The sequence below is a fragment of the Mustelus asterias genome, chromosome 12 (genome assembly GCF_964213995.1).
Source record: "Mustelus asterias chromosome 12, sMusAst1.hap1.1, whole genome shotgun sequence".
NCBI classification, from domain to species: domain Eukaryota; kingdom Metazoa; phylum Chordata; class Chondrichthyes; order Carcharhiniformes; family Triakidae; genus Mustelus; species Mustelus asterias.
The window spans coordinates 105,071,078-105,097,002 of record NC_135812.1 but is presented as its reverse complement, the minus strand read 5'-3'; the positions used below and the strand labels follow the sequence as shown (position 1 = coordinate 105,097,002).

Here is a 25,925-nt window from a genome sequence, read left to right as displayed (position 1 = left end):
GATGGAAGGAGTGAAGTTTGTGGAGATGGTACCAATCAAGCAGGCTGCTTTGTCCCGAATAATGTTGAGCTCGAGTGTTGTTGGAGCTGCACTCATCCAGGTAAGTGGAGAGTATTCCATCATACTCCTGACTCGTGCCCTGTAGATGGTGGATAAGCTTAGGGGAGTCAGATGGTGAATTACTCACTGTAAATTCCTAACTTCTGACCTGCTTTTGTAGTGTTTATATCGCTAGTCCAGTTCACTTTCGAGTCAATTTGATGCCATGTTCCTACATTACAACAGTAACTACACTTCCAAGTACTTCATTGGCTATGAGTGTTTTGGGATATGCTGAGGGTGTGAAATGTACTATATAAATGTAGGTCTTTCTTTTTAAGTTGATATTGGAAACATATTGCTCGGGTATGTGATTGCATCAGGGATTTGACGGAAACCTATTTTATTCTAGTTTCACAGGTCATCAGGCTACATACGGATTAGTTCTAAAGAGCATTTTAATCCCCTTTCGATTAACTCAATCTTTATTGTCTTATTCTAAACACTGAAGCCAGAAAGGAGGAAATGATGAACAGAAATATTCATAGCAAGTCCATATCCTGGAACTCTTGATCTACCAGCTTTGTGGAAATATCTTCATCACTGGACTGCAGCAGTGAAAGGAGGAGGCAGCATACTATCACCTTCCCAAGGACAACTGCCACTGATGCCCATATGGGCAGCACGGTGGCACAGTTGCTAGCACTGCTGCCTCACAGCGCCAGGGACCCAGGTTCAATTCCCGGCTTGAGTCACAGTCTGTGTGGATTCTGCACATTCTCCAGGTATCTGCATGGGTTTCCTCCGGGTGCTCTGGTTTCCTCCCCCAGTCCGAAAGACGTGCTGGTTAGGTGCATTGGCCATTCTAAATTTTCCCTCAATGTACCCGAACAGGCGCCGGGAATTTTCACAGTAACTTCATTGCAGTGTTAATGTAAGCCTACTTGTGACACTAATATATAAACTTTAAATTTTAAAAAAGATTCCAAGAATGGATATTTTTTAAAACCTCAGGCAGAGGAAGAAACTACTTAGCTATCAGTTCAGCCAACAGTTTTCTGTGTAAGCAATTCCCATACCAAAAGTGCATGCAGTTTGGACATCCTACCTTGAAAAGCATATAGTAAGTTCTGATAAGAGTAGAAAGAATAATTCAAGCACTTGTGGCCCTAAATTATCTAGAGGCATTCTAAAAATGAATTTTATTTTTGTCAGCTTGGCTCAGTGGTATTCTCCCCCGAGACAGAAGGTTGTGTGTTCAAGCCCCAATCCAAAGATTCTGTAACCAAGATTGACACTGGTGCAGCACAGAGGCAGTGCTGGTCTTTGGCCTCGCCCTAAGACCGGAAAATCCCGCCAGAGGTCAACAGATCCTTGCATGGTCCTGTCCCGCCCACTATGATTCCCGTGGCAGAAAGATTCCATCCATCATCTTTAGAATGAGGCATTAAACCAAAGCTCGGTCTGTCCTCTCAAGAAGATGTAAAAGGCACCACTGTGGTTTTCAAAGAAAGACAAGAATGTTCTCCTGGTGTCTTAGCCAAAATTTATCCCTCATCCAACAACATAAAAGAAGATTTTCTGGGTATATGTTATTCACTGATACTTGTGGGACCTTACAGTTCATAAATTGGCTGCAACATTTGCTGACATTACATCCATGTCCATACTTCAAACAACTTAATGAGCGTGAAGCCCTTGCATCTTGAAGATATCAATGATGCTATGTTATGCAAGTTCTTCCTTCTTTCTATTGAATCAAAAGTGAAGAAAGTCTAGAAATTAGAACTGGTTTCCCCCATCTGCCTAATAAACACACGGAAGAAATTTCCTAAGTCAATTAGTTCCTTAAAAAACAGCAGGTTAAATCTCTGCTTCTGAGTGTGATTGGGTTGTAAGGCTGATATTATTAAGCAGTTTGTATACAGCAAGATGGCTCTAATGACTACATATGACTGCGTAAAATAAAAGCTCATGAAATAGGGGATAACATGGATTGAAGATTAGCTAGCTAACAGAAGGAGACTTGTCATAAGTGTGTCTTTTTCTAGTTAGCAGATGTGACGAGTGGAGTGCCATGGGGATCACTGAGGCCTCAACATTTTACAATTTATATAAATGACTTGGATGAAGGGACTGAAGGCATGGTTGCTAAATTTGTTGATGACACATAGATAGGAAAGTAAATTGTGAAGTGGACATAAGAAGGCTACAAAGGGACATAGTGAGTGGTAAAAACCTGGCAAATGGAGTAGAAGGGCAAATGTGAAATTGTCCCTTTTGGCAAGAAGAATAAAAAAGCTTATTATCTAAATAGTGCAAGATTTCAGAGTTCTGAAGTGCAGAAGGACCTGGACGTCCTAGTGCATGAATCACAAAAGGCTAGACAGATCCAGCAAGTAATTAGGAAAGCTAACAGAATGTGACTGTTCATTGTGAAGGGAATTGATTACAAAAGTATGGAGGTTATGCTTCAGTTGTACAGGGCATTGGAGAAACCACATCTGGAGTATTATGCACAATATTGTTCTCCTTATTTAAAGAAAGATGTAAATGTATTGGAAGCAGTCCGAGAAGGTTTACTGGACTAATAGCAGGAATGAGCAGGGTGTCTTATGAGGAACGGTTGGAATGGTTAGGTTTGTATCCACTAGAATTTAGCAGAGTAAGAGGCAACTTGTTTGAAACTTTTAAGATCCTGAGGGATATTGACAGGGTGGATGTGAAGCCGATGTTTCCTCTTGCTGGAGAATTCAGAACGAGTCACTTTTTAAAAATAAGGGATCACTCATTTTAGACTGAGCCAAAGAGAATTCCTCTCAGAGGGTCGTGAGTCTCTGAAACTTCTTCAAAAGGCAAAGGAAGTAGAGACTTTGAACATTTTGAAGGCACAACTCAATAGATTCTTGATTAACAAGGGGATGAAAGGTTATCAGGGCTAGGCAGGAATGCGGGGTTGAAGTCACAAGCAGAGCAGCCATGATCTTACTGAATGGTGGAGCAGGCTCGAGGGGCCTACTCCTAATTTGTATTTACATAATTATATTTTCTAATGTTCTTATAATCCTAACTTCAGAAGTGCAACTGCTGGTGTTTTCTACAGCAGGCATCTCTGCATCTTTTGAAATCAAATCCCAATTTAATGTCAACAGTTGTTACATTATGATCATAGAAACCCTACAGTGCAGAAGGAGGCCATTCGGCCCATCGAGTCTGCACCAACCACAATCCCACCCAGGCCCTACCCCCACATATTTTACCCACTAATCCCTCTAACCTACGCATCTCAGGACTCTAAGGGGCAATTTTTAACCTGGCCAATCAACCTAACCCGCACATCTTTGGACTGTGGGAGGAAACCGGAGCACCCGGAGGAAACCCACGCAGACACGAGGAGAATGTGCAAACTCCACACAGACAGTGACCCAAGCCGGGAATCGAACCCAGGTCCCTGGAGCCGTGAAGCAGCAGTGCTAACCACTGTGCTACCGTGCCCTGTGATCAGCCCTGTGCCACAGTCATTCACTGGGAAGTGGATACAACCTCCTCAAACTCACCTCACTTGGATCTGTAACAATCTGAAAAGCTATCAATCTGGCCCACATCCTCGAGTGAAGGGCAAAGTTTTAATCGACCGCATCTCCCATCCCCAAGCACTTAAAATCCCCCAGAAATCAGGCTAGAATACTCATTTAACCATAGTGCTGTGGCAAAATACTACTCACCTATTGAAGAACCCAGCCTCAGGTTAGATGCGTTTAACTACAATGCTTAACTTTATCTGTTCTTCCCTCACTCCAGTCTTGCACACAGGAGACGGGATTAGGTAGCTTCGGAGCTCCCTCTCTGACGAAGGGTTACAGACCTGAATCATCAATCGATGCTGCCAGATTTGCCAAGTGTTTCCAGTCTTTTTTAGTTTCTAACCTCTCTAAGAGTAATTAGTAAACAATAAATTACATCCCCCCAATAAAGTGACAACATTAAAATGCATTTTAAAGGGAAGTCACGAATTCCAATCACGTACAAGCTCTTGTTTGATGAACTTGACCATACAGAGAGTGTTAACAGCACAAGTAATGATGTCCACTGTGAATCACACTTTTGTTTAGAATACTAGCACCACAACTGTACCCGAGTGGTGAAATACCTTTTTCTGAAGCACTGCACCTCTTTTTATGCCTGCAAAATCTGGAAAATATTAGCTTTTTAAAAGATTTATATACTCTCAGCCCTACCAGTTAGTCACTCCACACCCCAGCCCTGATTACATGACAAGCTCAGACTTTTGTCGATATAATTCTGTAACGCTAGGAAGTGCATAATCCGCCTTCTAATGTCCTCACCTTATTCACTATCTCAACTGAGCAATATAAACCTGTGACATTCAACCAAGTTTAACCAGCCACCATGGAAGAGGGAGCACGAGAGAGGGGGAAACCGCAGGGTGTGAACTCTGCAGTATGATACTGTGCCAAATCTTAAAATTTCTGTCAATTGATCTTTTGCACAATTGAAGAAATATACAATTTACAGAGCATTTTTAATTCCACAGTATTTTATGGACAATCAAATTATACAGCACAGAAGAGGCCCTTCGGCCCATCGAATCTGCACTGACACATTCGAAACACCTGAACTCCTACCTAATCCCATCTGCCAGCACTTGGCCCATAGCCCTGAATGTTATGACGTGCCAAGTGCTCACCCAGATACTTTTTTAAAGGATGGGAGGCATCCCGCCTCCACCACCCTCCCAGGCAGCGCATTCCAGATCGTCACCGCCCTCTGGGTAAAAAGGTTTCTCATCACATCCCCTCCCAAACTTCCTGCCCCTCACCTTGAACCTATGTCACCTCGTGACTGACCCTTCAACTAAGGGGAACAACTGCTCCTTATCCACTCTGTCCACATCCCTCAATCTTGTGCACCTCAATCAGGTCGCCCCCTCAGTCTTCTCTACTCCAATGAAAACAACCCAACCTACCCAACCTGACTTCATAACTTAAATGTTCCATCCCAGGCAGCATCCCGGTGAATCCCCTCTGCACCCCCTCCAGTGCAATCACATCCTTCCTATAACATGGCAAACAGAACTACACACAGTACTTTAGCTGTGGCCTCACCAAAGTTCTGTACAACTCCAACATGACTTCCCTGCTTTTGTAATCGATGCCTCGATTGGTAAAAGCGAGTGTCCCATATGCCTCACCACCCTACTAACAACAGATTTTTTTTGCCTCTTTTCATTTTCCACTCAAAATATGACCTATCCACAATGTATAAACGTTTCCTACTTATTTTAATAGGGTGTTGAGCAGGTACTGCCAGCAAAGAACCACTTTGTTGAACACTCCTCTATGTCTATAAAGTAGAAAGTAGCCACTTACAGTACAGCAGAAAGTAGTTACTTCAATAAGAGCAGAAATTCCCAGAAATCCATAAGATTTATTTGAAACATTAGCCTATCATTTTCCTTCTCTGCCCAATGCTCTGTACTTCCAAGATTTCCTGATTTCATTTCATGGTCCCAGCATTCAATGTTTTTCTGCAAATCTATGGTCAGTAACCTTAAGTACACAGAGTAGTTTTTAAATCGTGAATTTAAAAGAAAGCTGTGCCAAGTATGAATATGCCAGTGACTTAATAATCATGTTCACATTCTTCAGATATGAAGAACTACTTAAAGAAAAACAGACAACAGGTTTCCTGACTACAAACCCAAAACTGCACAAGTAGAACACAAGAACTAGGAGCAGGAGTAGGCCATTTGGCTCCTTGAGCCAATAAGATCATGGCTGATCTTTTCATGGACTCAGCTCCACTTACCCTCCCACTCACCAAAACCCTTAATTCCTTTACTACAGCCATCTCCTTAGGGTGACACAGTGACACAGTGGTTAGCACTGCTGCCTCATGGCGCCAGGGACTCGGGTTCGAATCCCAGCTTGGGTCACTGTCTATGTGGAGTTTGCAAATTCTCCCCATGTCTGCGTGGGTTTCCTCCGGGTGCTCCGGTTTCCTCCCACAGTCCGAAAGACGTGCTGGTTAGATGCACTGGCCGTGTTAAATTCTCCCTCGTTGTACACGAACAGGCTTTCCAAGAGAAGTTTGGCATGTAGACTTTTCTCTTCATGGTGAAGCTAAATCTTGGTTTGGTGCATGAGACATATCATCCAGATGCTTGAGATGTCAGCCAAACAATTCATTTGACACCATCATGGTGTTCATGGCCAGGACTATCACCTTCCTGCAGATGATTACCTGGAATCATGTGCATGTTCATAACATGGATGTCAGTACATGGAATATTAATACAAACCTAGAGAAACTCCTAACAAATGACAACCTTACAATAAAGGAACACAACATTAGAAACGAAACACCTGCACTCATTTATCTTACTGTTATGTTAGTGGTAATATTTTCTTCATCTGATCTACGTGTTGGACTTGGAGAACTTGAATGTGATGTTACCTTGCCATTGTACGTGTGTCTTCGCCTGTAACAAAACCACAAAATAGTAACAATCAGTATTCCAGGAATGTAAATTGCACAGCTCAGAAACATAAGGGTAAAGATAACCATCTTATACAGGGGAACACCTACATACTGTCACCATGTATGAATAGTACAGGATTATATTTAATAACTAAAATATGTCTTGCAAGTCAAATGATGGTCAAGATAAGAACAGCTTTGAGCTGTTGTTAAAAACATTACACAATTCTCCAATGCAGGTTGCAATATCTTATAGCTCAGCTTCTGTTTGTAAATGAGTTTCTCCCTTACTCTGGTTACTCTCTCCATTTGATACCAATCACCATTCTTGTCACCAGTCCAGGTATGGACACGACAGCTCTATAATCAGCCAATATGAACACAATTGGATTAGATAGTGTTTCCTCACCACTAATCCATTTGTCTGTGTGGAGTTTGCACGTTCTTCCCATATCTGCGTGGGTTTTGTCCAGGTGCTCCAGTTTCCTCCCACAGTCCAAAGATGTGCAGGTCAGGTTGATAGGCCATACTTAATTGTCCCTTAGTGTCCCAAAGTTAAAGTTTATTTATTAGTGACAAGTAGGCTTACATTAATGCTGCAATGAAGTTACTGTGAAATTCCCCTAGTCGCCACACTCCGGCGCCTGTTCGGGTCAATGTACCTAACCAGCACCTCTTTCTGACTGTGGGAGGAAACCGGAGCACCCGGAGGAAACCCACGCAGACACGGGGAGAATGTGCAAACTCCACACAGACAGTGACCCAAGGCCAGAATTGAACCTGGGTCCCTGGTGCTATGAGGCAGCAGTGCTAATCACTGTGCCACCCTTGGCCCTCTCCTATTTCTCACCTACATGCAGTCCCTCAGTATCATCTGAAAGCCTAGTGTTAATTTTCACATGTACGCTCACTGCACCCAGCGCGACCTCACCACTTTTCTCAACTTCTCCATTGTTGCTAAATTATCAGACCAACATCCAGTGCTGGATGAACAGAATTTTCCTCCAATTAAATATTAGGAAGATTGAAGCTATTATTTTCTGCCCCGCTCCAAACTCTGTTCCCTCGATACCGATTCTGTCTCTTTCCTTGGAAAAAATCTGAGATTAAACCAGTTCTGTTCACAATCTTGGTGTCACTTTTGACCCCAAGATGAGCTTCTGACCTTGTACTGGTGCTGTCACTAAGACTGCCAATTTTCACCACCATAACATGATATTTAGCCCCGGTCTCAGTTTATCTGCTGCTAAAATCCTCATTCATGGTTTTGTTACCACTAGACCTGAGCATCCCAATGCACTCTCGGCTGGTCTCCTCTACCCTATGTAAACTTAGGCCATCCAAATTCTGTTACCTGTGCCTTAACTCTCAGCAACTCCCATTCACGCATCACCCCTGTGCTCGCTGACCTATGCTGGCTCCCAGTTTAGAAACATCCTGATATTAAAATTCACATCCTTGTTTTCAAATCTCTCCCTGGTCTCACCCCTCCCTATCTCTATGACCTCCTCCAGCCTCAAAAACCTCCGATATACCTGCACTCCTCCAATTCATACCTCTTGACATCCCTACTTTTATTTGCTCCACCATTGGCGCTGTGCCTTACTTAGGCCCCAAGTTCTAAAATAACATTCTCTGCCTCTTTACATTGATTTCCTCCTTAAAACCTTAGACCAAGTTTCCATCATCTAACCAAATATCCCCTTATGTGGCTGTGTGTGGTATTTTGTTTTATAATGCTCCTGGGCAACACCTTGGGGCATTTCATTACCTTAAATGTGTGTCTGTGCGTGTGTGTCTGTGCATCTGCGTCTGTGCATGTGGCTATGCCTGTGCATGTGTGCTTGTGTGTGTCTGTGCCTGTGCATGCGCACGCTTGTATATATGCATGTATTTGGGCGGCACAGTAGCACAGTGGTTCGCACTGCTGCTTCACAGCTCCAGGGACCTGGGTTCGATTCCTGGCTTGGGTCACTGTCTGTGTGGAGTTTGCACATTCTCCTCGTGTCTGCGTGGGTTTCCTCCGGGTGCTCCGGTTTCCTCCCACACTCCAAAGATGTGCGGGTTAGGTTGATTGGCCATGCTAAAATTGCCCTTAGTTTCAGGAGATGCGTAGGTTAGAGGGATTCGTGGATAAATATGTAGAGATATGGGGGTAGGGCCTGGGTGGGATTGTGGTCGGTGCAGACTCGATGGGACGAATGGCCTCTTTCTGTACTGTAGGGTTTCTATGATTTCTTTTCTATGATTCTATATGTGTGTCTGTCTGTGTGTGCTAGGCAGAATCCAATAGCTATTATAATTTCTCACATGCAGTCGACACATAATTAAAATTAATTTCACATTTTTATCCTAAGAAATACCAGACACATTTAAATACCAATAGCACTGTCTGTACAATGCAGAATTTAAAGTAAAGTTAAGTTAAAGTTTATTGATTGGTCACAAGTAAGGCTTACATTAACACTGCAATGAAGTTACTGTGAAATTCTGGATTTTCACTGGAAATTGCAGGATTTCAGTAAAGGGTGAAGTTCTGACCCATCCAGATCAGATTTAACAAGGAGGCACAGGGGAAACATACTAACCAATCAAGGAAGGCTTCCCTTCTGGGAATGCTGAAACACGTTCTCCGACAACATCCTACAGAATACGTGAAGAGTTCTGTGAGAGCGGAGAAGTGCCAGTCACTGAGCGAGATGTGGGGGGAATTAAATTCAGAAATGTGATATCTATAAAATACTTCACTTTCCATTGTGCTTTTTCTATGAATAATTAAGAATTCAACTTTTGCTCATCTCAGAATGTTGCAAACATCAATAAACGTTAAACTGTAAGAAAAAAATAAAAAATAGTGCGCATCCACTTAATTCCTGCAAGCTTAGGACATGTCAGCCATCAGAAAGCACTTCAATAATAAAATGCAGTCAATGGGGCATCCCATAATTAAACCCAGCTGTAAAACTGAACTTGTCCATGATGCACTGATGATTTAAAATGTACAAAGCTAAACAGATGCAACAATTTCCTTATACAACTATCCCATCTCAACACCAATCCCATTCCTTTGCCGTTGTGCCAGGCTTAATCAGATTTTTACAATCTCAAAGAAAGAAAAAGGCTTGCATTTATATAGCGCCTTTTGCAACCTCAGACTAAATGTTTTACAGACAATGAAGCTCTTCCAAAATCTAGTCACTCACTGTTGTAAAGTAGGAAATGTAACAGTCAATTTGCACACACAAACCATTCAGCCCATCGAGCCTGCTCCCCCATTCAATACGATCATGGCTGATCTTGGGCTACAGCTCCACTTTTCCGACCCCTCCCCACATCCCTCAATTCCCTGAGGGACCAAACGTCTGTCTATTTCAGCCTTAAATATATTCAACGGTGGATCATCCACAACCCTCCGGGGTAGAGAATTCCAAAAATTTACAACCCTTTGAGAAGTTTTTCCTCATCTCAGTCTTAGGCCACTTATGCTGAGACTGGCCCCCGTGTTTTGGATTCCCTGACCAACAGAAACAGTGGCCACCCTATCGAGCCGCTTCCGAATTCTACTGGTTGCATTGAGATCCTCTCTTATTCTTTTAAACACCAGAGAACATCAGCCCAATTTACTCAGCCTCTCATCGTAGGCCAACCCCCTCATTCCAGGGGGCAATTTAGTGAACGTTCGCCTTAAGCCTCCAATGCAAGTGTATCCTCTTTCCTAAATGTGGAGAGCAAAACTGCACACAATGCTCCAGATGCAGTCTCACCAAAACCCCGTACAACTGCAGCAAGATTTCTTTATTTGTCCACTCCAAATCTACAAACAGCAATGTGATAATGATCAGATAATCTGTTTTCATGATGTTGGCTGAGAGATAAACATTGGACAGACACCAAGGCGTATTGCCCTGCTCTTTTTCAATATAGTACCATGGAATGTTACACATCCACTCGAAGGAGCAGGTGGGGGCTTCGGTTAAACCTTCTTTCCAAAGGATGGAACCTCCAACAGTGTAGCATTCCCCTCAGTACTACATTGAAGTGTCAATCGTGGAGTGGAATTTGTACTTGCATTGTGCTAACTCAGAAGAGAGAGAGTGCCACCACTAACCCACAACTGATATCCTATTCAACCCCCAGCTGAGCTTATGATTTAATGTTCTCCCTCAGAAAGGTAACTTATTTTTACCTCTAACATTAACCCTCTTCACTCTTACTTCAGCCCTGCTGCCACTAATTGTGTCATTTATCAACCTCTCCACAAATGCAAAGATATTGGAAATACTTTGCAGGTCAGTCAGCATCCAGAGAGAGAAAAAGAGTTAGTACTTCAGGTCAATGACCTTTGAGCTGCCTTGCCATAGAGGCCACTAGATAATAAATGGAAATAAGAACTATGTCCGATCTTTCCTTTAATTAGCCTATGGACACATTTACCAATCACAGCACCCCTATTACCATGACTGAAATCAGCTAATAGCATGATTATAGAATCACTGAATGATTTAGCACAGAAAGTGAACATTTGACCCAACATAGTGTCATAGAGGTTTACAGCTTGGAAACAGGCCCTTCGGCCCAACTTGTCCATGTCACCCTTTTTTTTAAACCCCGAAGTTAGTCCCAATTGCCCACATTTGGCCCATATCTCTCTATACCCATCGTACCCATGTAACTGTCTAAATGCTTTTTAAGAGATAAAATTGTACCCACCTCTATTACTACCACTGGCAGCTTGTTCCAGACACTCACCACCCTCTGAAAAAACTGCCTCTCTGGACCCTTTTGTATCTCTCCCCTCTCACCTTAAACCTATGCCCTCTAGTTTTAGGCTCCCCTACCTTTGGGAAAATATATTGACTATCTAGCTGATCTGTGCCCCTCAATATTTTATAGACCTCTATAAGATCACCCCTAACCCTCCTACGCTCCAGAGAAAAAGTCCCAGTCTATCCAGCCTCTCCTTATAACTCAAACTATCAAGTCCTGGTAGCATCCTAGTAAATCTCTTCTGTACTCTTTCTAGTTTAATAATATCCTTTCTATAATAGGGTGACCAGCACTGCACACAGTATTTCAAGTGTGGCCTTACCACTGTCTTGTACAACTTCAACAAGACGTCCCAACTCCTGTATTCAATGTTCTGACCAATGAAACCCACCAACATGCTCATGTTGACTCGCTGCAAGAGTTATTCATGTAGTCCTATTCAGCCTGCCCTGTCCTTCAAAGTCCTGCACATTTATCCCTTTCAATCATTCAGTTAATTCCTTTTTGAAAGTTACGACTGAATCTGCTTCCACCGCCCTTTCAGGCAACGTATTCCAAATCACAACTCTCACAGTATAAGAAAAATTACCTTGCCTCTAGTTCTTTTGCCTATTACCTTAAATGTGTGTCCTCTGACTGTCAGCCCTGCTGAAACAGTTTCTCCTTTTTTACTCTACCAAAGCCCTTCAAGACCAGGATAGTTTTATCAAGTTTCTCCTCAATCCTTTTTGCTCCAAGAACAAACTTTTGAAATCCAGCATCACTAGTACCATTGTAGAAAATATCCAATAAATTCTTCAAAGGCGTTGACATGTTCCTTAAATAAAGTAGTGCTCAGAATTGGACCAATACTCAAATGGAGCCGAGCCAGTATTTTATAAAGGCTTAGGATAACTTGTATTTTTTTCCTCTGTTAATAAAGCAAAGGATTGAGTATTTTTTTCACCGACTTCTCAACTTATCCAGCCATCTTCAAAGATCGTGCGTCTACACTTCCAGGAATCTCCATTCCCTTAAAATTACTTTTGTTATATTGACACTCTTCATTCTTCCTACTAAATCACTTCAATGTCTTCAATTCCACCTGCCCACTTCACTAGTTTGTTTCTGCTTTCCTGAAGTCTATTGAGGAGTTAATTTGGGAGATCCCTGATCTATATGGCTCAGGACAACAGTGGACAATGCTTTTAATCACTGACTGCAGCAAGATTTCTTTATTTGCCCAGAGGTACAACGAAAACCCAAAAGGTCAATTTGAACAATATCACTGTGGTGATGCGCAACATCTAACAGAAAAGTGAAATGAACATGTGCACAGTTTGCCAGTGCCTTATTTCTCAATGCGAGTGAAATTCTATTCAAATTTTAAGACATTGGGATTTGCATTTATTTTATAGCACAAATGCTTACCTCTAAGCATTGAATGCAGAGGTAAAATTAAAGTTAAGGCTGCGGGAAGTGACTTGGTTAAAGCTGTGCTTGAGAGAAGAAACGTGCAGTACCAGAGTTCCTAATCTTACATCTATAATTCCTCATGAAGAGGAGTAAAAATCAAAATGGAGAGTCATCCGTGAGCCAGCTGGTTGAGAAGATTGGCAGGGCCCCAAGAACAGGTCACTGCCAGAGAATCCTGCACAGGAAGAGAAAAGGGGAATATGGAAGGTTGAGATTCCCTTCTTTATAAATCAAATCCAGCCTGCTCAGAATTCATTAACACATCTTAAATACTAAAGTCACTTGATAGTTCTTTTACCCTTCTGCACTGTCGGGATTCTATGATTCCACCCATCAGCATCCCACAAAACAAGTCAAGACTATAAATTGCATCTACAATATTCAAACTGCAATATTAAAAAAAGAACAATTTTAGCCTCACGTTAATGAAAGCTAACTTAAAAATTACATGATTTTTCTTTCCATTTTTAACTATCAAATTAGCATATTTAATTTTTCCCTCCAGAGAGTAAACAGCAGTCATTGAAATGTAGAACAGTTCTAAAGGTTAAGGTTATTGAAGGCTTTGCAAACTGGCCGTTGCATTTCCTAAAGAAAATATATTGAAGTTATGTATTGTCCATAACACAAACAGGGACAAAACTGGTTATTTGTGGCATCGTATACAACCCATTTGTTTTTGGAAAACCATGCAGATTTTCTTTGCATAGTGTTGGCTCCCAGGATAATGAATGTTGTGTGTGATCCAATGCCAATAGTTCTTAAATCTGATACAGGTTTTAAGTTCTCTTCTGCTCCTTCTTTCCAGCATGCTCAAAATAAACTGACCGATGCACAGGGAAAAAAATCTTCATCTCCTTTGAACTGCAGCAAAATAAACAAGCCAAGCCCAGTTTGAAGCCCCAAAGCACTGTCATCCTTCAGAGAGATTGAGCGACTCCCAGTGAGGAAATTAAAATCTCAAAGCTTCAAAACAAAACACAAAATTTCAGCATGAACACTTAAAGAAACACACACTTCAAATTGGGCTATCCTTTGCATTTTTTAACAATCTTAAAACATAAAACATTATCTGATTAAAATGTAGCAAGACTAATAACTCGAGGTGACTCGATGTGGCTAGTAACAAACTAAAAGATTTATTGGCTGAGAAGAATCATACAGTGCAGAAGGAGACCATTCAGCCCATCGGGTCTGCACCAACCACAACCCCACCCAGGCCCTATCCCCGTAATCCTATGCATTTACCCTAGCTAGTCCCCCTGACACCAAGGGGCAATTTAGCTTGGCCAATCTGCCTAACCCGCACATCTTTGGACTGTGGGAGGAAACCGGAGCACCCGGAGGAAACCCTCGCAGACAGGGGGGAGAACGTGCAGACTCCGCACAGACAGCGACCCAAACCGGGAATCGAAGTAGAGCCAGCTCCAGGAGGCAAGCAAGTGTGCCCCTCATCAAGTTCATGTCTATCAGCCTTTGAACTGGAGATTTCGATGCCCACGGTGGGACCTACTGGCGCTGTGAGGCAGCAATGCTAACCACTGTGCCACCCCTCCAAGAACTACCTACAACTATACAGGTCTACTCCCAACAACACCCTAACTCCCACTGCGGCCTTCCAGCCTATTGGCCCAGTTTCGCACGCTTTGGTTCTGGTCTGATCACATGGCCCATGAAGGATTGCCCATTAAAGGGGCCACACTACCACACTCCTTCCCCCCCAAATCTCTCAGACTATCTTTTCATGAAACAAAAAGACAAATAGTTAACACAGAGGCAGACAAACAACAATATTACAGAAGCGACACTAGGGAAAGACAGTTCATAACGTCAGCCAATTTGGAAACCTCCGGGCACTTGGGATACACTGCAACTCTGTCAGGAGTTCTTCAGCAGTCAATGACACAGGAACCACTGATGGAGTGGAAATGCTAACCACCTTTGGAGCTAGGCTCTTGCCGGCCTCTTCTTCTGCCACAGCCACTGAAGTCAGAGATGGCCTTGGTCCCACCGTGGGCATCGAAATCTCCAGTTCAGAGGCTGATAGACATGAACTTGATGAGGGGCACACTTGCTTGTCACCTGGAGCTGGCTCTACTTGCCTGCGTAAGTGGTCAAAATGCTTCTTTACTTGATGGCCATGGGCCTCCACCACATATGAGACTGGCCCCATCTTCTCCACAACTTTCCCTGGTACACAGACAGGTCTGCCACAGAAAACATGGTGGCCAACATTAAACAACCTGTCTCCTTTCAGAGAAAGAAGTCTCACAACACCAGGTTAAAGTCCAACAGGTTTATTTGGTAGCAAATACCATAAGCTTTCGGAGCACTGCTCCTTCGTCAGATGGAGTGGAAATGTAGTCCTTTCAGACAGTCATGATTTCTGAGAGGTTTGCATGGCCCTCCACCCGCCCCGACAAATTTGGGAAAAGTAAACAAGTACACAGATGCCGACCCATTAGCAATTCCGCAGATGCGACCTCAGTGGTGGCATGAGGTGTAGTGTTGTAGGACAGCAAAAAAATTGCTAATCGCAATGGCAGCAACCTATGAGCCTGTTTCAAGGAAGCCTTGAATGTCTGCACAGCTTGTTCCACCAACCCATTTGAGGCAAGATGATAGGGGGCAGTCCTGACATGACGAATACCTAAGATTTGTCAGCCATGAATGCCATTCCTTGTCCGAAACCAACACTTTGGGAAGTCCACGTACCGCAAAGATCTACCTCAGTTTATCAACGGTAGATGTAGCTGTGATGGATCCTATGAGCAGAACGTCCAACAACTTGGAATGGGCGTCTACTGGGATTAGAAACATGTGCCCCATAAAGTCCCAACAAATCTACATGCTGCCGCAACCACAGACAGTCTGGCCACTCCCAGGGTTGCATGTTCGCTTGTGGCGGTAATGTTTGCTGGGTCTGACAACTTTCACACTGCCCAACCATTTGTTCCATTTCTCTATTAATGCCAAGCCACAAGACATAGCTTTGGGCCAACGCTTTCATTCTACTCTGGCCACAATGGACATCATGTAACTGGCCCTCCCACAATAGCAACCCCATCTTTGCAGGTTATCTCATCCCTGCATTGCGAGGACAGCACAGTGGTTACTGCTGCCTCACAGCGCCAGGGACTTGGGTTCAATTCCCGGCTTGGGTCAATGTCTGTGCAGAGTCTGGACATTCTCCTCGTGTCTGCGTGGGTTTCCTCCTGGTGCTCCGGTTTCCTCCCACAGTCCGAAAGACGTGGTGAGGTGCATTGGCCATGCTAAATTCTCGCTCAGTGTATCCGAACAGGCACCGGAGAGTGGCGATTAGGGGATTTTCACAGTAACTTCATAGTAGTGTTAATGTAAGCCGACTTGTGATGGCTAAACTTTTAAATAAACTTTTAAAAAGAATAAGGCGATAGTTGGTCTGCTTTGTCGAAGTACCATCGTCAGTACCACTTTCATAACCTTCGACAGCAATGTGTCCCTATCGGTCCATGACTTAATGTGGGCTGCTGAAACGAGCAGGGCATTCAAAACAATTCCAGGGTAATACTATCTCCTTTGGAACAGGTGGCGATGGTATGGTCTGTAGCAGTGGGAGGCAGCTAAGTGCATCTGCATTTGAGGTGTGTTTTCAGCCTATGCTGGAGGGAGGGCATTGTTCTAAGTTGCCAGCAATAAGGTCCATCTCTGTACCCTGGTCGAGGCAATAGGTGGCACTGGTTTATCCTCCGGGAAAAGCTCTAACAATGGCTTATGGTCTTCCATGACGGGGAAGTGTCGTCTGTAGATGTAATGGTGAAATTTCATCACCATGTAAATGACTGCTTTCTTTGTCAATTTGTCAGTATTTATTCTCAGCATCTGCAAAGCAAACAGCGTTGGCCTCTCTGCCATTCCATGGGATAGAAATGCTCTAGCTGCGTATGGCGATGCGGAGGGGGGGTTGGTCCCCGAATGTAACTGACCATTCCTAGGAAGGATTTCAGTTCTGCCACATTCCTAGGCACCGGCACACCCTCAACAGCTTTCACCTCGTCTTCGAGGGGGATGCAACCCCTTTGCATGTACTTTAAAACTGAGGTTCGCAGCCTCCTCAGCTTGAACAAGTACATTCCTCACATTTTAAACATGCCAACTTCCATTAACCTCTTTAGGACCTCCTCCAGGTTTGCGCCATGTTCTTCAGGAGACACACCTGTAATTAGGACATCATCCAAATACATCAACGCTTTGAGGATTCCTTGTAACAAGCTCGCCATAGTGCGCACGGCCTGATAAGACAGCAAATGGTAGTCGGTGTACTGATGTAACTAACTTTTTTGGTGTCCTCTTCCAGTCCCAGCTGTTGATAAGCATGACTTTGATTTGATTTGATTTGCTAACTTATCATAGCGGACCTCCATCCTCTGAATGGGCTAACAATCCAGCAGAGCTCCCCTGTTTACCATTAGTTTGTAGTCCCCGCAGATTCCCACGATATGGTCTGGTTTCAATACGGGAACAACTGGTGTGGCCCGTTCAGAAAACTGCACAGGCTTGATGCTGCCCAGGTCTTCCAACCTTTTCAGTTCAACCTCTACTTTCTGGTGTAACACACTGGGCATACTCAAAACAGCTAGGCGTAGCCTCAAGGTTTAGGTAAATTTTAGCTTTAATCCCTTTTATCAAACCCAGTTCTCGCTGAAATACCTCCTGATATTTAAATAGGAATTCTGTGAATCCCCCCCCCCCCATCCTCGACATTAAATATTTCCAGATAGTCTGGTTTTATTTATTTTAACCAGTCCTGTCCCATGAGACTAAGTCTCTGTCCTTCAATCACCATGATGGGTAGCTGAGCTGACTGGTTCCTATAGGCATGGAGGTTGTTCTCACTATCTTCAGTGTCTCTCCAGTATATGTCATCAAAATAGCCTCAGAATAACTAAGGCTTAAAGGCTGCTGTTCCTTCTGGAGATGTTTAAATGGCTTTTGCACTTATGACAGTGGCTGCAGTACCAGTGTCAACCTCCATTTATAGGGGGCAGCCATTAACCATTAAAACAATCTCAATGGCAGGCATCTTGCTGAGTTGGACCTTATTGAGTGTGTAAACCTCGGATCCCTCCTTTGGTTCCTCCACCAGCTTATTCACAGGGGTTGTATTCATAATTTCCTTCTTTTCTAGAGCATTCTGTGCAGCCTCATGCATTCTGCATCTAGCTCGCAGGCGACCCTTCTTTTTGCATCTGAAGCAGATCAAATTCTTGCACTGGCCCATCTCCTGGGGATGGTCTCTCCTACACCACAAAAAAGCCTCCGACCCTGGTACTGAACAATTCTTCTCAGATTCTGCACTCAGGCTGTTCCTAGCAGCAGCTGCTTCCTGCCATAACTGGTTCACAAGCCTTGCTCAGTGCACTCAGTCACTTGGACCATCTCTACTTCTTTTACCAGTGAAATCTTGGTTTCAGCAAACAGCTCCTTTTGGATGTTGAGGTTGGTGATTCCACAAACCAAACGAACCCACATCATGAAAGGAGGCAATGGCCTAGGGGTCTTATTGCTAGACTATTAATCCAGAAGCTCAGCTAATGTTCTGGGGACCCAGGTTCGAGTCCCATCATGGCAGATGGTGGAATTTGAATTCAATATAAAAAAAACTGGAATTAAGAATCTACTGATGACCACGAAACCATTGCTGATTGTCAGAAAAACTCATCTGGTTCACTAATGTCCTTTAGGGAAGGAAATCTGCCGTCCTTACCTGGTCTGGCCTACAGGTGACTCCAGCGCCACAACAATGTGGTTGACTCTCAACTACCCTCTGAAATGGCCTAACAAGCTACTCAGTTCAAGGGCATTTAGGGATGGACAATAAATTCTGGCTCAGCGAGAGATGCCCATGCCCCATGAATGAATAAAAAGTCTCCCAACGAGGGCCCAAACTCTGAGTGCTCAGCCAGCTGTTGAATTTTGCCCATAAAGCCAGAGACTACCCCTCCTGGTTCCCTAAAGGCAGAATGGAATTTGTACCTTTGCATGATAACAGAAAGTCAGGGGTCATAGTGACCATTAACCAAATTGACTAACCAGTCGAAGGTTGTGTGTCTGGAGCTTTGGGTCACGTCAAACTCCTCATTAGATTGTGAGTGTGTGGGCAGCGGATTGTAAGCAGTATCACCTTCTGCTTGTTCTCTGCCGTTATTGCGTTTTCCAAACAAAGATAACAGTCTCTCAATGTACTGCCCCTAACTTCAGAGTTGAACTTCGAGTGAACACTCTCCTCCCCCTCTAACTCTGCACTGAAAACTTTCAACGACTCATCAGGTCCATCCTCGTCACCAGTGTAATAACTCGACTCAATGTGGCCAGTAAGAAACTAAAAGATCTATCGGAGAGAGAGCAGAGTTAACGTTTCGAGTCTGGATGACTCTCCTTCAGAGCTGTCCAGCGCTGACAAAGAGTCATCCAGACTCAGAACATTAGCTCTGCTCTCTCGACAAGGATGCTGTCAGACCCGCTGAGATTTTCCAGCCTTTTCTGTTCAAAGCAAAAGCTTTCCATATTATCCTCCCAATATGTCCTGTCCAAAAGGTGATTTCATGGAACAAATGAATCATAGAAGCTACAGTGCAGAAAGAGACCATTTGGCCCATCGAGTCTGCACCGACAACAATCCCACCCAGGTCCCATTCCCGTAACCCCACATTTTTACCCTCCTAATCCCCCTGACACTAAGGGGCAATTTATCATAGCCAATCAACCTAACCTGCTCATCTTTGGACTGTAGGAAGAAACCGGAGCACCTGGAGGAAACCCAGACACGGGGAGAAACTCCACACAGACAGTCACCTGAGGCTGGAGTTGAACCCGGGTCCCTGGCGCTGTGAGGCAGCAGCGCTAACCCACTGTGCCACCGTGTCACCCTTCGCAATGATTTTCTACCAGAAGCTTAAAAATCCTACAACAGCGAGGTGGGCAGCAGCAAGACAATTGTGTCTCTGTGAGAACACGAAGCACCTGCAGGGTTTACCCCAGTCCATGCAGGATTATTCCTGTTGACTGATAGGGCTTTCTGCAGCAGTTGGCACGAATTACCTTTCAATCCATCCTCACACTTTGATAATGAGTGAGGTTATGTGACGGGGATGGAAGATGGCTAGAGTTACAGGTGCCGAGATCAAACAAAGCTAAGGCTCATGATTCTTGATGGAGGATGAGGTAGCAGTCTTAAAAGAAAGAAATCAGACACTAATTTTTACTTATTCAAACACCAGCATGTTATTCTGCACTTGGCTGAAGAGAAAAAACACTGCTGGATAAACTCTCCCGTCAGAAAATAGTATGAAATGGGGAGGTGCCGGGGGTGGTGGCAGAAGCAGCACGTCTAATGCATTAAGTTAGTTTTGCAATAGAATCTTTGAAGGTGAAAAGTAGTGAGCGATGCAATTAATAATCTGTTAAATTAATTAAAACATAGCTGGTAAAGGCAATTTCTTTTACTAATAAACACAATATTTAGAATACTTTAAAAAGAATCGTTGGTGGACCCCAAAAACTTTGCAGAATTGTTGTATCATATTACTCAATTTATCAAACCATGAACTCACTGGCAACAGTTAGATTAGAAGTATGTTCAAGGTGTCAATTGTGTTGGTTTACATAGAAAGAATTTCAAAAGTAAAGCAAAGAATACCACTGATTTTAGTCATATTTCTGAGTGAACAAAATTAGATGAAGCACTCAATCGCCCGGCATCAAATTATTTAAAAAATATATGAGAAAAAAGGAGAAACAAAGTTCAAAGAAAGAAAGCGCAAACCTAGCAAGTGTCAAATGCGATGAGTTTACATTAAATACAAAACATCGTCTTTATTTTATGGAGACATTCTCGTGCAATGAATTATTAACTTTTTTAAAAAGTTTATTTATTTGTGTCACAACTAGGCTTACGTTAACACTGCAATGAAGTTACTGTGAAAATCCCCTAGTCGCCACACTCCAGCACCTGTTCGGGTACACTGAGGGAGAATTTAACATGGCCAACACACCCTAACAAGCACGTCTTTTGAACTGTGGGAGGAAACCGGAGTACCCGGAGGAAACCCACGCAGACTCCGCACAGACAGTGACCCAAGCCGGGAATCGAAGCTGAGTTCCTGCGGCTGTGAGGCAGCAGTGTTAACCACTGAGCCACCATGCACCCATATGGTAGGGTCCCGGTTAACAATTACTGCTCAAATGTTTTGAATTTAATACTTTTGTCCAGATTACATACTTTAATACAGGTTTACAGACCTGGCCATCTACAGATAATGTTTTGGGTGGTTTATGTAGCACAGGCACCAAGGAAGCCAATAATCAAGAACACAAGAACTAGGAGCAAGGAGTAGTCAAGCCTGCTCTGCCATTTGATAAGATCCAATTGTGGCCTCAACTCCACATACTTGGTCTGCTCAATAATCCTGGACTTCCATGTCAATCAATAATCTATATAACCTCGCCTTGAATATATTCAATGACACAGCCTCTAAAGTTTCAAAGTTTATTTATTCGTGTCACAAGTAGGCTTACATTAACACTGCAATGAAGTTACTATGAAATTCCCCTAGTCGCCACATTCCGGTGCCTGTTCAGGTACACTGAGGGAGAAATTAGCATGGCCAATGCACCTAACCAGCTGCCTTTCGGACTGTGGAAGGAAACCCGCGCATGCGGAGGAAACCCACACAGACACGGGGAGAACATGCAGAATCCGCACAGACAGTGACCCAGGCTGGGAATTTAACACAGGTCCCTGGCACTGTGAGGCAGCAGTGCTAACCACTGTGCCGCCCCACCACTCCTCTCTGGGGAAAATAATTCCACAGACTCATAACCCTCTGAGAAAAAAAAATTCTCCTCGTCCAGTCTTATATGGGAGATGAGAATAAAAGAAAATGGAGTTGCAGCACGTGCGTTGGTTACAGTCAACAAGGCAAGTTTATTGATAAGTTGTTCACTGTACAAAGGCTTGGGGTAGATGGACTAAAAGCCACAGAGCAGCCAATGATGTCATGAGCTAAACATGTGGCAGCACAATATTACAACATCAACCCAAACATATAACATCAAATAACCAATATATTTTTACCTAGTCATTAAAACATATATACAAGGACAGGCAACAAATCATTACACATTAATAATAGTTAATAGCAAAGACAACTTGGTGGACATCTATCCAGCACTGGTTGCCTTCCGAGGATTTAGTTGTTCTTTCCCTTAGAGGCATTCACCGATTCTTCGGTGCCTCACAGTCTCTTTTGCAGAAGAAAGACTTGTGACAGCAAAAGATTTTTGCAATCTCGGTCTCTGCTGCTTGACCCGAAGTTGCAGTCACAGTATCTGATAGTATGGACGGTGGTTCATCCCGAGATAGTTCTGGCACACACAGGGCTGGCACACTGATGCGTGTCGCTAACAACTGATCTGCACTCCGTTTCCACACTAGCTCTTCTGCACCCTTTCCAATGCATCAACATCCTTCCGGTAGTGTGGTGACCAGAATTGTACTTGGCTACAATACGTTTGGTCTCTTCATCCAAGTCACTGATATACTTTGCAAATAGTTGAGGCCTCAGTACTGAAATGAGTGGAGGCAGAAGTGAGGTCAAATGATGTTATGGAGATGGAAATAGACTGCCTTAGTGAGGGTACAGGTGTGTAAATCTGAAGATCATCTCACAGCCAAGTACATCACCATGGTTGGGAACAGTCTGGTTTAATCTCAAACAGTGCCAGGGAGAGGGATGGGGTCAGTGGTAAGGGAATGGGGCTTATAGAGGTGACATTGCTTTAAAATTCCAATTACATAATACATTCTGCTCCTCACCTCACTCCATGCTTGGTCACCATGTTGAAAGAAATTACCAATTCAACCCTAAATTCCAAGTCTCAAATACCTTGTCAGTTTTCTTTTAGTAACGTCAGTGATTTTCTAGCTAAGATTCAATGTTTTAAAAAAATACGCTGCAAAATCTCTTTTCCAACTGTTTCTTAGATCTTCGGGGACACAAAATAAGAGGTTTAACTACGAAATTTTTGAAAAACTCAAAAGGACAGCTGTTAGCTGGGCTATCCCATTGGAAAAAATTGCTGGAAACACCAGCTTCAGACAAGGCAACCAGAATAACATTTGAATTTACCACTTCAGCTACACAATTGATTAATGGAAATATAATTTCCAAGATCTACCAAATGGGATCCTCTAAAGCACTTGCCACAATATGTTCCTGGAAGTCACCAGGGTGAAATATGCGGCCCCGATCAATCGCTGAACAACACTCCAAGTGCAGCAACATTCCTAAAATGGATACAATCAGAGCTCATGGGAGGAGGAGAAAAATCCATTGGAACAATATGAAAATAGATATTTGTATCGGGTTAAATGTGAGGCATTCTCGGTGTGTATCCCCAGTCACACTTTAAATTATTGAAAAATATAATACTGAAAAACTTAGAGGAAGCACAGTTTCCAATTGAAATTGAAAGCATGTGAGAAATTGTCTGACACACCACAATTACGAATACCAAATTCTTCATACATGATTCAAATTTTACAGTGAATCGGACTTTCTAAATAGAGATATACTGGAAAACAGGTGGGGGGGCGGGGGAATCAATCATGACCACAGTTTTTGGATTGCATTCATTTTTGAACAAAATTTGAAAAACTATACAAGTCATTGGCAAAATTCAATGAGTTAAAGTTAAATTGAATGTAGCTGTAACTTAGCCAATAGCTAAGCAAAAATGTTCAAGGTTGGAGATGGAAGCCAAAGGGAAAAAAATGGACAGCCTTAGCAGATTAGGCAACCAAACTCAAAGGAAAAACATTCAACAACGTATACTTAAATAGCATATTTAAATAATAAAACAACTTCAGGCATCTGACAAGAGGTTTATCTTGCAAAACATGACACGAGTCACATAAGGTAATATTAGTGATGGTGATCGAAACATTGGTCACAGAGGTAGTTTAAAGGAGCCTCCTAAAGGACAAAACAGAAAGGAATAGGCGGAGAGGTTTAAGGAAGGAATTCCAGACCTAAGGGTTCAAGTAGCAAAAGATACAGCCACTAGTGGTGGAGCAACTAAAATCAGGGAGCTGAAGAGTTGGTAGAGCACAGAAATCTCAGAGGAGTCCTGGAGTTGAAGGAGATCAACAGCAAAGGGCAAAGCCAAGGAGAGATTTTAAAACAAGGATGATAATTTTAAAAATCAGGACATTGCTAGACCAGAAGCCAATGTGAGCACAGGCAGAGCAGATTTACTCCAGGTCAGGGCAGGAGCAGCAATGTTTGGATGATGTCAAGTTAATGGACGTCGAATGTGGGAGGCTGTCCAGAAGTGCATTGGAATAGTTAAATGTGGAGGTAACTAAGGCATGAATGAGGTTTGCAGCAGCCAATGAGCTGTGGCAGAAAGGAAAGAAAGATATTACAAAAGGTGGAAGCAGGTGGTCCTAGTGATCATGTGGATATGTGGTCAGTGGCACATCCCGCAACCAAACATGGCACAGAATACTTCAGCTTATCCAGCACTCGGTGTTGGACAAGCAGTTTAATAATTGAGTAACAATGTAGGAATCGAGAAGGGTGGAGGTGTGATGCAGGTGGGTGCCAGTGTACATGAGCAAGCTGACACTGTACTTACACACAAACAAATTACATAGAAGCAGGAGTAGACCACTCAGCCCTAGAGTTGCTCCGTCTTTCAATAAATCATAGCTGATCGAAATTGCATCCTCAACTTCACATTCTTGCCTACCCCGCAATAACCTTTCACCCTATTGCTTTTCAAGACTTCTATTCAACTGACCACACCTGGAACAGTTTTGGTCCCCTCATCTAAAGAAAGATATATGGGCACTGGAGACAGTCCAGAGAAAGCTCACTATGTTGATCCCAGGGATTTTCTTATGAGGAGAGGTTTGAGTTAGTATCAGACTATTCATTGGGGTTTAGAAGAATGAGAGGTGACCTTATTGAGACATATAGGATTCTCAGGGGGTTTGACAGGGTAAATGCTGAGAGGTTGTTCCCCCTTGTGGGGAGAGTCAAGGAGCAGAGGGTATAATCTCAAGAGTAATGAGTTGCCCATTTAAGACAGAGATGAGGAAGAACTTCTTTTCAAAGCCCACAGAATCTTATTTGTTTTAGTTTTAATCAATCTATACACATCTAGCCCCCTTTGGGTGGCCTCGATGGCCCCCTTCACTCCAGTGGGGTTGGGCCACCCGCTGGAGTGAACCACTCCTGGCCGGGTGGGGTGGAGGTTCTCAGAGAGACACCAGCGGGCCCGGATATTATAGTCCTGGGCCTGCTAATCAGATGTAAAATACATTTAAATGAGAATTAGCATAAATTATGCAGCTCCGCACCGATTTCTGGCACGGAGCTAATGGCACCCGAAATCCGGGTGCTGGAGACCTGCAGAGGCTGTGGTGCCTCCGCTTTAGTCTCCCGGCCAGCTGCGCTACAACATGCAGCACAGCGGGCTGGGAGAATCGCCCCCGACATTCGGATAGATGTCAGAGCCACCGGATGGTAGTCATCAAGACATTAATGTCTTCTTGAAGCAGGAAGGGGCCTCAGATCGGTGTAAGGAGAGGTTAAAGATGTCTGCGAATACCCCTGCCAGCTAGTCCATACAGGATCTGAGTGCACGTCCGGGTACCCCATCTGAGCCAGTCGCTCCGGGCCAGGTGAGGGTGCTGTTGCTGCAGAAATGTCATGGTGAGTGGAACAAAAAGAAAAACATTCCCTCTACGAGGTGTTGAACTTCCTATCTGAATTCATCAACTGTCAGCATTCACCGTATGAGAGGTTTACAAGTCTTGCGTGTGGAAAACTCATTATATCAGTTTTACCTGGCACCTTCCGAAACTTGTAATCAGATCATCTGGTTCTGCACAATTAACTCCTCCACTCACCAGATTCCACTTAGGATATTAAATGTGAATCATGTTCCTCCCTTCAGCCTTTTATTTTCCAAATAACAAGGTGAGCTCTGTGCTTCTCCATAGATCAATGATGTGAAGCCTAATGACATTCTGGTTGTCCACTAAAGCCTTTTGACCTGTGCACACTGACCAAAAATAGATTCAATATTCCGAGTGAGATCTCACCTATGCTTCA

The 25,925-nt window shown here is 43.4% G+C and overlaps 1 protein-coding gene across 3 annotated transcripts in view; it reads right to left on the bottom strand.

Annotated features, from left to right (window-relative positions):
• The window catches only part of cep112 (centrosomal protein 112), a 483,816-nt gene that overhangs the window by 427,242 nt on the left and 30,649 nt on the right, over nt 1-25,925 (bottom strand). For 2 of the 3 annotated variants that reach the window (XM_078226010.1, XM_078226011.1), the window contains exon 5: nt 6,517-6,541. In XM_078226010.1, coding sequence (XP_078082136.1) covers nt 6,517-6,541 — 25 coding nt within the window. Of the gene's footprint in view, nt 1-6,444; nt 6,542-25,925 lie in introns of all 3 variants that reach the window. The other variant, XM_078226009.1, reaches the window with a different exon arrangement.